Source organism: Manacus vitellinus, unplaced genomic scaffold, assembly GCF_001715985.3.
Source record: "Manacus vitellinus isolate BGI_N305 unplaced genomic scaffold, ASM171598v3 scaffold_18_pilon, whole genome shotgun sequence".
Classification (NCBI taxonomy): Eukaryota; Metazoa; Chordata; class Aves; order Passeriformes; family Pipridae; genus Manacus; species Manacus vitellinus.
Window position 1 is genome coordinate 799,081 of NW_021939324.1, and position 12,805 is coordinate 811,885.

The following is a 12,805-nucleotide window of genomic DNA, read 5'->3' on the forward strand; positions in this document are numbered from 1 at the left end:
AACCAAAACACAAGGCAAATTAGCCTCTCCAAGCCCCTCTCACAAACCCACTTATGTAACAATTAAGAAAAAGAAAATCAGAGGAAAAACTCCTATAAAATAATTAAGAGATTAATCATATGTGAAATTTAATGAAGATATGGCATATCAGTTTAAGTAAAGAATCCTGAAGCTTCTAGCACCTACATTTTAAACAATCTTTACCAAACTTTATCCTCATCAACAAAAACCTCTAAGGGCTGCGGAACATGCTTTCCTGTGCTTGTGCAGAATATGTAGCATGCTATAGACAGCAGTATTTTCAAATATATACAACTTCTAAGTCAAGTCTTAGAAGTTAAGGTAATTTTTTTTGATACATAGCTTGCATTAAGCTAGAAAAGTATGTCCGAACTAGGATGTCTACTGAGAGACTCATTCACAGAACGGTCAACTACCTTTTTTCTTTGAAGCATTATTGATTAGTAGCTTTCTAATTCACGGAAGTTTTCTGTGAATTACCCACTTCTTGCAGGCAGTATTATTCAAGCATCTGTTATTAGAAAAGAAAAAAAAAACAACCTAGATTTCATCAAAAACCTATAGAAGTTAGATTTATACCTGTGTTTCCATCATTGGCTTTTGAAAAGGAAAAGAATCATGATTGACACACCACAGGATGTCATTATCCTCATTTTCTGAAGCTGCCATCAGCAGGACCCCTAGCAAGAAGAGCAACAGTAAGTCTGTTAGAAGACAGTATTAGTCTATTAGAACAGTATTAGAAGTAATAATCATCCATAAAATTCAAAACTCATTAATTCATTCTTAAACTAGCAAAAATCAATCTGTAAGTAGTTATCATACAATTTGAGCAGCAAATAATATCTCCTGAGTTTGTATGTCATAAGGTTCTTCAGAAGGTCACTTTTAACACCACCTCCTATCTAAAATGCAAATAAAAGTGAGCCTAAAATGGGTAGAACGTGCCTCAAAAAAGAGAGTTTATGCAGATGGATGAGAAAACATCCAGAAATGACTTCAAAGCAAAAAATCAGTACATATGACCTAAAGGGTCAGCAATATAGAGATATTTGCCCCCTGCATTTCTGCAGCACTTTTAAAAATTGAGCCTACCATCAGAAATGGCATAAAGCTGGAACCATCTGGCAGCTGTTCGGTACTTTGTAAGGGCCACACTTAGAGCTTTCAGTTATTCCCACCGCTTCAAGCTCCCCAATACAAAACCAGTGCAACAGTGACTGTCACCCCCCCAAAATTAATTTCATTTAAGCCATGTTCCACCACTTACCTTTGCTATAAAGAGCTCTGTGAACCTTTGAGGGCTTCTCTACATTAGAGGAAGCTGAAAATCCAGGTGGCAAACGGACATGAACCAAAGTTAACATGGAAGGACGAGCTGTTGGATGCTTAAATTGTGAAGTACTAAAATACAGTCGGACACCTGAAAAAAAGATAGAAATAGGTCACAAATTTGCTAAACTGTGCAGATACTGTTTATTAGTTTAAACAGAGGGGAATTAGCACTGCTTTTTTACCTGCATGGGTGATTGCTAGTAGTTGACAGTCTATGGATTCAGAATTTTCAATTACTGCTATTTGAATAATAGGCTTAAATACAGAACGATCTATTGTTCTGAAAAACAAAACAAAAAAATCCCATACACTTTCAATCCAAGGAAATAGGCAAACAACATTCTTCAAAACGGTAGTATGAAACTACTGGCCTTACAGGAAGCCTCTTAGATTACAATTGTCATGAACATACCTGGCAATGCTCCCTGCAGCAGAAACTATAGCATTTTGTGAAAGAGAAGTAACCCTGGTCATTCCTTGACCATCTTGCCCCAAATCGTAAACCTGCAATTCAATAATACAGTTTACTGATTTAGGAATGAATGAATAAATACAGCCTCACTTACCAAGCAGAAACTCACACTGCATTTTTATTTTATACTCATGTTTCCATATAATTGAGGCTACTCTTTCCTTAAAAGTACTTTAAGACTTTAGCACACACTTTGTTAGAAAAAGATCAACAGAAATAATGTCCTGACATACCTACAGACAATTCCCAGGTATTGAGGAAAACTTAAAAAGTTATATACACGTTATTATACACATTAGCAACACAGCCACAGTCATAAGAAGTCACATACTTGCAGGACTCCTTTTTCAGAGCGGGTGTACAAGATATTTCGAGAGTTGTCAATGGCAATTTGAACCACAGGATCTGGGGAGGATGGGGAAAAGGGAGAACCAGAAAATTAACACTTGATCTGGTGAAAACAAGTTTAGAATACCTAAAATATAATTAATTGTAAGTTAACAAAAACTGCAGTCTCAGGACTCCTACTGGAAGTGATTTAAAACAGCAATCAACTTCACACAACTGTTAGTAAACTAAAAAAAAAAAAAAATTGTCTAATTTTTCACTAAGCAGTAAAACAGGGTAAGATTATTTACTTATAGATTCTTGGTGTTCACACTGATCCCCACGCTGATCCCACTAAGCACATATTAGTTTTGTGATACAGATCACTAACTGTAGTCTGAAATGCCAAATTTTTCAGGCTTTGCTATCTAGATCCTGAATTAGACACACAAAAATCTGTATACAATTACAAAATTCTTTCATAATAATCACTGCAAATTTCATTGGCAATCATTCAATTCTATGAGTAAGCAAACTATTCAGTCTGACTTCTTGGTAGTATCAGTTTAAAAGGTTACATCAAATTATTGGCTAAGCCTTTAAAATCAGTACTTACCATCCTCTGAGAATGTGAACTGTAGCAATGAAGGAACAAGGAAAGACAGCACACTCTTTGAATGGTTTATTTTTCTACAGCGCTGACTAAACCAGCCTGCTTCAGCCTACAATTTAAAACAAACACAGCATTGAAAGAAAAAAGCAAAACAATTCCAAACTAGTAGCAATATTAAAAAAGCTGTTTACAGGATAAGTATGAAAACAAGTAAAAATCTAACTACTTTGATTTAATTTCACAAGTATGTATTATTCAATTGAAAGAAAAAAAGTGACCATTAAAAGGAAAATTTTGCATAAAAAATTGTGCATATGTCACAATTTGATTTTAACTTGACTAAGATTGCACTGTTACTCCCTATGTAACTACTGCTTCTTCAAACAAAACGCATCTACATTAAGATATCAGAGCTGTTGTGCAACCAAGCCATGCAACACAATCATAGAAGCAAAAAGATTGCAAACTTGATACCTTCTAGAATTCCTATTGCTTATATCCCAAAACAATGAAACAATGAAAAACGCCTGTGTGTAAAACCCACAGTCAGGTACCAAACACCATACCTGGTATGCTACTTCATATAAGCAGCCATCTTTTCCAGCCAAAAAGATGCGCCCGTTATCACTGGAGGTAATTGCCAGGATGTAGGTATTGTCAGTAGGGAGTGAATACAGAGGATCTGGTAGCAGCTGCATTCCTCCAGACATGCTGTCATTGAGTGATCCAGTACCTCAGATAAGCAAACAAATAAAACTTCTTTAGATTTTAAGCTGTTCTAATAAATATTACAGGTCTGTGACAAGAAACATTTCAGAAAGCAGGAAAAATCACACCATATTTCAAAATTAGTAAACATATTCTGGAATAGCTTTTGTCCAAAGTGAACTGCAGAGGAACAAATCCTGTTTTTTAAGAAAATAAACATTCTGTCTAAGTTCCCAAGTAAGGAAATGCAATGTTTTTCATTTCTATACATTGTCACCTCCTCTAAATTGCAACAAGTCCAAAACACAGGTTTTTACATATTATCTCTTTCACACCAACACAGTATTAAAAAAGCAAAATGTTACTTTTTCCAAACAATTTTTTCTCTCTATTAATATATATGGCATAAAAAACCAGGTTCTCAATTTTTGTGGTAGGAAAAATTGGCAGAAAATTTGTGGTAGGAAAAGCCAACAAAGTTAATAAACTGTATTCACTAGTTTCAAGATTCATTTCTTCTCCCCCTTCTCAAAATGCTGTTTAATTAACAGGATTACCTATTTCAAAAGCTCTTTTTATGTTAACTAGGTGAGTAACAAAACTCAACGCTTCTCATGGAGTTCATAATCCAGCAAGTGCACACACTATAAAAATTACTTCCCCTGTTTGTAACACAATTTAAAGATTTAAAAACTAGCAAGGGACTTAGCACATGTTTGGGGTTTGGTTTTATTTTTTGAATGACTACTAATAAAGTTGCCACGTGTATTTGTTAATACACAACTGGAAAGAATGGAGAAGAGAGAATTACCTGGTTGTATATTAGAACAATGAAGCCCTAAAATCACAATGTCCACTGGTGTAGCCAGAACAAGTAAGTGTCGTACGTGAGGCTGGAAGATACCTAAATAAAGGAAGAAAAGAAAATTTAGTTTGCAGCCTGCCCTGAGATCACATGATGTTGCCAATGTATCCACTAGAAAGCCATATCAACTGATTAGAGGGAACAATCATATGTAAAACCTAAAGATGTGTGAAAATCTAGAATTTGAAAGGAATATTCAGCCAGCAGTTCATGAAATACAGGATCTTTAAAATGACATTTTTCTTACAAACATACTTCTTTTAAACTCAACCCTCTCGCCAATTCAACTTTGACTTCAGTGTTATTTAGGCAGTAGCTACCAAAATAACAGGGAGGGCTAGAAACCAGGATCCCATGGAAGTTACTGCTTGAATGTGTAAATTTATGAACCATATAAATGTTGGAGCATGATGTGACAAAGAAAAAAAAAGGCAAGTTTATCAGCATAAATAACTGGTGAACCATACTATATTTAATATATATAGTTAGCAGTAATAAACCAGTTATAGTTAATACTATACTATTTTTGGCTTGTAATTAATTTTATAATGTTTCTAAAACTGATGTCTCTTTTGTGTACATATATACACATACACAAACCACAGATTTTCACATATCATAGAATCATTGAGGTTGCAAAAGACCTCCAGGATCACAGAGTCCAACCTTGAGACTGAACACCTCGTCAACTAAACCATAGCACTAAGTGCCACATCCAGACGTTAATACATATGCATGTTAATATATATGGATACGTATAAAATAAGACATTTTATTTCATATTAATGCATATTTAATTAGATTATTAATATAGAGTATAAAATATACCTGCACATATATAAAGTAAATAAAAAATATACGGAAGGTTCAGTACTGCCTAATTCTAATCACTGTCATATATTCCTTACCTGCCTTTGGCTTTACAAGACCCACTGCAAGAATAGTTTCACTAAGGCCATCAAAATAAGCCAGATCTCCCCTGTCAACAAACAAACAGACAAAAAAAACCCCTGCATAAAATTTGTCATGTAGTATCACATAATAACAAAGTAAATATAAAATCAGATTGTTTATATTTAAAAATGACTAATACTTGTGTAACACGCTGAAACCATCTACATCTTTCACTCTCGGTGAAAGCAGGTCCAGCAGAACGGAATAACAGAGAAGTTTCACAGTAAAACCATGCAGTCATTTAAGCTGCTTGAAGCCTCTATAGTTGAATTTCAAACCTGAAAGCCAACTGCAGTATTTTATATTTTTGTATTTTGTAAATTCATACTGTGAATTATATGATGCAGCATCTCAATGCTGATTAACATCAAGAGGAAGAAGTTACGTGGGAGTTTTTTTGCCCCATGAAAACTATCTGAAGCACAAACTTCCAGTTTCCTCCCTACCATGTACCATTAACACCATGCAGTGTTCTTTTCTTTGGGGAATGTATTTGATACACTCTGACACAATGTAAATGTAGAGAGGAGCTAATCTGAACTTCAATCTTCTTAGAATGCAACACTGTACGCTAAGCAATTCTTACTAAAAGAGTTCCTTCTATATAGGTAAATAAAGAAGCAAACCCACAAATTAAAAACTTATCAATGCCATTTGAAAATACAATGAACTTATTTTCAGTTTTATGCATCCATAAAAGAAGGAAGGGAGGAGAGGTTCAATAACAATACTTTGAAATACTAACGCTGTATTACTCACCATTGTGGGAATGACTGGTCACTGTACATGCATCTCAGTACTTACAAAACCTACTTAAAAAAGTTAGGCAACTAGAATAATTTTTTTCTACTTTTTTGGCACAAGCAAAGCTCCAGCGTAAATACTGCAGTAACTTTAGAATATTAGCTAGTCTAACCCTAAGAAAATGCATTTTCCTTTCTCTCATCTGTAGATGATTTGGCAGCAACATTACTAACTCTTACAGATCTTTAAATACTTATTATTCAAAAGTTTTAGTAAAGCCTAAGAGGAATCAAGATCAGTTCAACTGAACAGCACACCTCTGTGCTGCCAGTAAACAATCTTCCACCACTGCAATCTCTTAACTCTGCTATAGGACAAATAAAACATAATCAGGAACGTGTTCTCTACATACCCGTCTTCATAGTTCCACATAAAGATGTCACTGTCGATGGTCAGCCAAGCTCTGCTGATCTCTGGAAATACTCCCATCATACAATTGCACTGCATATCTAAAGCACTGCTGATGTAAGGATTAAATGCATTTTGGGTAGCAAAATCCTCTTTGGAGCATTTAAAAAAATCCTATTAATTAATATACAGTAGTACAGAAACGGTGTACCATATACTTGAAAATTCTTCATACAACAACCAATTCCACCAGGAACTCTACACAAATGGACCTTGTTACCATTTGGAGTGCTATGAAGAGAACCTGAACAACATAAAATTTTTTTACTGGGAGTCTGTCAAGAAGATTGGGGAAGAAGAATATAGAGGAAAGAAATTTGTTTCTAATATTACTGCTTACACAATCTAACATATTTTTTTCATAAGGATACGTCCAAACTGCTCCACTAGCTCTGGTGGAAGTGGGACTCTGCGGACTGAGCTGATCTCTGGAAGATTAGGTATTGACAGCAAACCTGGTCCTTGTAAAGGATAATCCATATCCGACATACCAGAAACAGTAGGGCTACCTGCAAGCAAGAATAAAAAATGATCAAATGCCTTGATGCTACAGAGACTTTAAATATATAAATACCACTACTCACAAGATACATGTGAACAGAGATTTCTGTAAGTAGAACCATGAACAATAAATCTAAACTTTAAATCAGACAAGAGCAAACAGATTTGCAGACAAACTGTTAGAACAACTCATCTAAACCCCAGTCTGCTCCTTACTCCCCTTTTTTCCATGACACTTTCCAGCCCTTTATTCATTGTATGGCCAGATACACACTAGAAGAACCCAGGAGCATATTCCTTCACCTAGAAAAGGTGATCTGTACTCCCAGTACCAAGTCAAAACACCCATGTACACCCATTATTTTATGTGACGCGTATCCATGATGCTGCCAGGGCAGTTACACTCCGGCCATACACACCACAGCAGAAAACAGATACTCTTTGTATGCATCCAGACACTCCTGGACGTATATTAATTATACACCTACAGCTCTAGAGTGCCTCTTCACAGCCCACTTTGCCAAACAGTCAGCACTAATGGAGAAATGCTGCCTTGATGTGTTAAGGAAGATAAATGTTTGAAAAGACGTATGCCTCACATCACACCCACGTGTGACATAAAGCTAGAGACAAACTAAAGCCGAAGAAGAGCTTTCCAGGCTGCTTGTAACTTAGGGATGGGCGCACGGGTTACCACGAGAGCATCCTGCACGAGATTCCCAAAAGGTAGAACAGAAAACTAGCGCCGTTTTCTTCACCTTCTGGAGGGAGACGAGGCAGATCCAGCCCAGCGCCCCCGCAGGGCTCACCCCCACAGCTCCCACCCGCGCACCGAGGCTGTGACGGAGCAGCCCCTTAGACCCGGCCCGGCCCGGCCCCAGCACGGCCCGCACGCGTGTCTGCCCGGGCAGCGCCGGCCGGGGCGCCCCGCGGTGGGTCCTGGGGGCTCCAGGGGCGGGGACCCGAGCGGAGCCCCCTCACTCACCGGGCGCCGGCACCGCCAGCAGCTCCGAGAGGTCCGGGTAGCAGCGGTCGTCCTGGATCTGCCGGTCGATGATGCGACCGGCCGCCTCCAGCGCCTCCTGCGCGGCCGGCGCCGCGGGCTCGTTGGCCGCGGGCATCGCGATCAGCGGCGGCGATGGCGACGCTCCCGCGCAGCTCCACCGCCCGCCCAATCCCGGCAGTCCCCGCGCGCGACGCTGCTTCCGGCGGCGGGAAGCGGGATATGGGAAGGGAAGGGGGGCGGAAAAGGGGCGTCCCGGCAGTGGGAACGCCCCCGGGGCGGGCGGGTCCGGCCTTGCGCGGGTGGGAGGGATGAGGCGAAGAGGCGACAAAGCAGGTGTGACGAAGAGGTGGCTGAGAGGAGACCTCGTCAGTGTGTATAAATATCTAAAGGAGGCTGTGTGCCAAGAGAATGGAGCCGGGCTCTGCTCGTTGGTGCCCAGCAGTAGGACAAGAGGCAACGGGCAGAAACTGATGCACAGGAAGTTCCATCTGAACACGAGGAAGATCTTCTTTACCGTGCAGGTGACCACGCACTGGAACAGGTTGCCCAGAGGGGCTGTAGAGTCTCCCTTGAATATCATTGGAGATATTCAAGAACCATCTGGACACAATCTTGTGCCATGTGCTCTATGGCCCTGCTTGAGCAGGGAGGTTGGCCCAGATGACCCACTGTGGTCCCTTCCAACCTGACCCATTCTGTGTTTCTGTGATCTGCTCTGACAGCCCCGTCGGGGCTGTGCTGCATCCTGCAGGGGTCCCCAAGGTCGCCCGAGGGACAGGAGTAATGTGCTGTGCCACCCCTCAAAGGCACAGGAGGGCCCTGAGGAGAGCAGTGGGAAGTGGCTTCAGTCAGTGGTGTGCGGCCCTGGGCAGCTCCCTACCTGCCTGTCCACTCTGCAGTCACAGTAGGTCTTTTCCAGCCCCTGCAACAGCCCAGGCAAAGAGAGTCTTAGTTGACAAAGGTTGGACTTGTTGATCTCAGAGGTCTTTTCCAGCCTAAATGATTTAGTGGTGTTATGCTGCCAGCCTGAGTGATAACTGTGTGATCTATACTGTGGAGTTACAGTATAGATCAGACAGACATACGCAGATTTCGGAAGAAAATCCAAGGAAGACAGAGAGCTGCTGGAGAGGGTCCAGTGGAAGGCTAAAGATGATTAGGGGTCTGGAGCATCTCTTATAAGGAGAGACTGCGGCAGCCTGTTTAGTCTAGAGAAGAGAAGACTGAGAGGGGATCTCATTAATACATATAAATATCTCAAAGGCAGGTGCCAGGAGGATGTGGCAGACTCTTTTCAGTGGTGTCCAGTGACAGGATGAGGAGCAATGGCCATAAACTAAAACACAACAAGTTCCACCTTAACATGAGGAAGAACTTTGCATTGAGGGTGGCAGGGCACTGGAACAGGCTGCCTGGGGAGGTCATGGAGTGTCCCTTTCTGGAGACATTCCAAAACCACCTGGACATGTTCCTGTGTCACCTGCTTCAGCTGACCCTAGCTTGGCAGGAAAGTTAGACTGGATGATCTCCAGAAGTCCCTTCCAACCCTGGTGATTCTGTGACTTTGTGTGTAGTGATGTAAGCCAAAAACAGGGTGATACCGAGCCCCTTATGATTTCAATAGGGGTTTGAGTCAAGTGTTGCAATTTTTTTTAGTTTGTAGATGTGGATGGACAGTTATGGTTAAGCAATCACATTTCAACATTGTACACTTAGCAAATCTTATGTTCTAAGGAGAAGAGAAGACAATCACAAGATCGTTTCGATAAGAGTCACAAGGAGCGAAGTCAGCAGAACTGAGCATTAACTGGGGTAAAGGTAATTTCAGCAGTGTGTGATGTAATTTCAGCAGTGTGTGATCCCAGCCATGGAGTCATTGACTACCTACTCAAAATGAACCCCAAACTCAAGAGGAAGGAAGAACTGCACCTATGGGCTAATTAGCAGGACAAGTGAGAGATACAAGCACCATATAGAGGTTAATAAAAAAATTATGTAATTTGTAACCAATGAATGCTGATGCCTTTGTTTGTTAAAATGTATAAATAGTGTAAAGCTTTGATGATTGGGAGGCCAGCCTTTTGTGAGTTACCACACATCTCCCTACTTTGTGCAAACTAGAATAAAGGAATAGAAATGCCTCGTCTCGGTGTGTAAATTGGCACTACACACCAGGTAAGGAGCCTGTGTTTGGGACAACACAGGGATTCCCCTTCCAAGGCGTGCACAGTGCCTCTGTTCAGAGATAAGGTGTGGAAGCAGAGTAAGTTGCCTGAGGAAGCTACTATTTTTCCAGAATTTGGGTTGACACATCAATGTGACTGTAGCAGGCTGTTAACTTACCAAGGCTGGGTCTCTGCTAAGTGACGTGTCTGCTCTGAACAGCATAGACATTTCGAAATTGTCACAGGAAATTTTGGGGCTGGATGAAACTTGGATTTCAGGGAAGGGGTCTGATTTGTAAGTCATGTTTGCTGCCTAGACTGCACTGAATTTCTGCTCCTGGATCGGTCCAGCACACATTCTGGAAAGCTTCATTTATAGCAGAGGCTCATGGCAAAAGAAACAAAATCCTCCTGCTCTGCTTTCCAAATGCAGAACCTGAAGTTAAGCCTCGACCCCTGCAGGGTTTACATGGCAAATGGGGAATTTCTTGCTGTATCTTCTCAAGATTGAGATGCTATCAACCAGTCACCAGCAAGGTTTCCCAGGGCTCAGTTTTAGGGACAGTGCTTTTTAATATTCTTATAAATGATCTGGTTTGCAGGAATTAAGTTAGTTTGGTGATACTAAACTAGGAGGAGCTGTGGCCTCCCTTGATAATAGGCCTTACAGAGATTTGGATAGAGAGCTAGGCAATTGCCCACTATATAAAATTGAACAAGAGCAAGTGCCGGATTCTCCACCTGGGACAGGGAAATCCTAGTTATACAAACAAACTGGGGGATGAGAGGCTGGAGTGCAGCCCCACGAAAAGCAATCTGAGTTTTAGGGTTGATGGCAAGTTGAATATGAGCCAGCAATGCCCTGGAAGCCAAAAGGGCCAACTGTGTCCAGGAGTGCATGAGACACAGTATCACTGGCCCCGATTCTACACTGTACTGTGGGGTTGCACTTCCCATCTCAAGTCCTGTGTCCAGTTTTGGGCACCTCAGTTTAAGAAGGACATCACACTGTTGTGTATCAGGAGGAGGGGGACCAAGATGGTGAAGGGTCTCAAGGGTAAGACTTATGAGAAGAGGCTGAGGTCATTTGGCTTGTTCAGCCTGGAGGAGGCTGAAGGGGGACCTCACAGCACGGAACACCTTCCTCATGGGGGCAGCGCAGAGGAGGTTCTGATCTGATCTCTGTGGTGATCAGCAGTAGGACAGGACGAGGTGGCATGAAGCTGTTGTCATGGGAAATTCAGGTTGGACATCAGGAAATGGTTCATTTTCTGAGAGGACTGTCGGTCCCTGGAAGAGGCTTCCCAGGGAATTTGTCGCGGCACCGAGCCTGGCAGAGCTCTAGGACCGTCTGCACGACACTCGTAGTCACGTGGGTCAGTTTTATGTGGCCCTGCCAGCAGCAGGGCGTTGGATCCATGACGATGACGGGTTCCTGCGATGGGAAGGAAGCTCCTTTGGTCCCGCCCGGCCGTTTCCTGCCGGCGCCTGTTGTGTATCCGGGGCAGGCGCAGCATGGAGCCGGCGGCGGAGGGCGGTGAGCGGCGGGGTGCGAGGGGGCTCGGCCCAGCCCAGCCCGCGGCCCCCCCTGACCCCGTGCTTTCCTCTCTTCTCCCTCTCGTTGCAGACGCAGAGATGCTGGGGGTACCCGACCCGGAGCTGGCGGCCACCATGGGGTTCTCGGGCTTCGGTGCGTGTCGATGCGGGCGGGAGGTGCCGGGGAGCCCCGGCGGAGGCTGCTGGTGGAGGTGGGAGCAGAGCCTCTCAGTTGCGGGTGGGGCTCTGTTCCAGTCTGCTTTTTCTTTGTCTTCAGGGAAGAAAGCTCGGACTTTCGACCTCGAAGCGATGTTTGAGCAAACGAGAAGAACCGCAGTAGAGAGGAGCAGAAAGGTCTTGGGTAAGAAGCGTAGTCGGCTTAATGCGTTTTAAAACATGTTTTGGTTTCCTCTCTTAGGGTGATGTTTGAAGTGTCTCGGACTGGCTGTCTAGAGAACAAAACATAGACGCAGTTTTGTTCAAGTAAAACAGTCCTTAACAGCTTGGGCCTTGATGGATAGTAAAGTTATTAATTTACTTGTGAGGTCTGAGGATGTAAGAGCAGTGTGAGTGTGCAAGCTTGCAGATACAGGAAAAAGGTGAATTTGAACATGAGAGTATTTCCTTTCTTCTTTTACTTAGCTGCGTATGTATTTTGGAAGGGAAGATGGTACGAAGCTTTAATCTAAAGACAACAGAATAATGAAGAAGACTTGTTTGTCTTATACCAAACATCAGGTTATATTGCAGTCCACAAGTGTGTCTCTGTCTTTTGCTGCGCATTTTCAAGGTGGTGGTTTGAGAGTGGTAGATGGAGGAAATAGTATCATTTGCTGCCTGTATCCAAGTGAACAGCAGTCCAAACAAGGTCCTTGAGAGCACTCATATATATTCTAGAAATCCCTTTATCAATTTTGCATGCTTTCTCCCTCCGCTTGGACAGTTTGTGCAGAACGTATGCCTTCTGTTTTGTTTTTCATATGATGCCATCGTGGTTGAGCAGCTTCCATCCTACTAGATTATACTTAACCTGCTCTCTTAACTGTTGAGGTTTATGAAATTAATAGACCTTAATAATCTAATCATGTTA

The 12,805-nt window shown here is 42.0% G+C and overlaps 2 protein-coding genes across 3 annotated transcripts in view; one reads left to right on the plus strand and one right to left on the minus strand.

Moving 5' to 3' along the window:
* NUP155 (nucleoporin 155) overlaps positions 1-8,124 on the minus strand; it is a 30,457-nt gene extending 22,333 nt beyond the window's left edge. For both annotated transcript variants that reach the window (XM_018070447.2, XM_018070446.2), the window contains exons 1-12: positions 7,994-8,124; positions 6,879-7,016; positions 6,452-6,548; positions 5,250-5,320; positions 4,288-4,380; positions 3,335-3,501; positions 2,772-2,877; positions 2,160-2,233; positions 1,769-1,860; positions 1,539-1,636; positions 1,292-1,444; positions 601-701 (exon numbers count right to left, since the gene is read on the minus strand). In XM_018070447.2, the coding sequence (XP_017925936.1) occupies positions 601-701; positions 1,292-1,444; positions 1,539-1,636; positions 1,769-1,860; positions 2,160-2,233; positions 2,772-2,877; positions 3,335-3,501; positions 4,288-4,380; positions 5,250-5,320; positions 6,452-6,548; positions 6,879-6,996 (1,170 nt within the window). In that variant the 5' untranslated portion in view covers positions 6,997-7,016; positions 7,994-8,124. The remainder of the gene's footprint in view (positions 1-600; positions 702-1,291; positions 1,445-1,538; positions 1,637-1,768; positions 1,861-2,159; positions 2,234-2,771; positions 2,878-3,334; positions 3,502-4,287; positions 4,381-5,249; positions 5,321-6,451; positions 6,549-6,878; positions 7,017-7,993) is intronic.
* A 3,686-nt stretch (positions 8,125-11,810) lies between these two features.
* WDR70 (WD repeat domain 70) overlaps positions 11,811-12,805 on the plus strand; it is a 130,266-nt gene continuing 129,271 nt past the window's right edge. The window contains exons 1-2 of the mRNA XM_018070513.1: positions 11,811-11,869; positions 11,993-12,076. Coding sequence (XP_017926002.1) covers positions 11,815-11,869; positions 11,993-12,076 — 139 coding nt within the window. The 5' untranslated portion in view covers positions 11,811-11,814. The remainder of the gene's footprint in view (positions 11,870-11,992; positions 12,077-12,805) is intronic.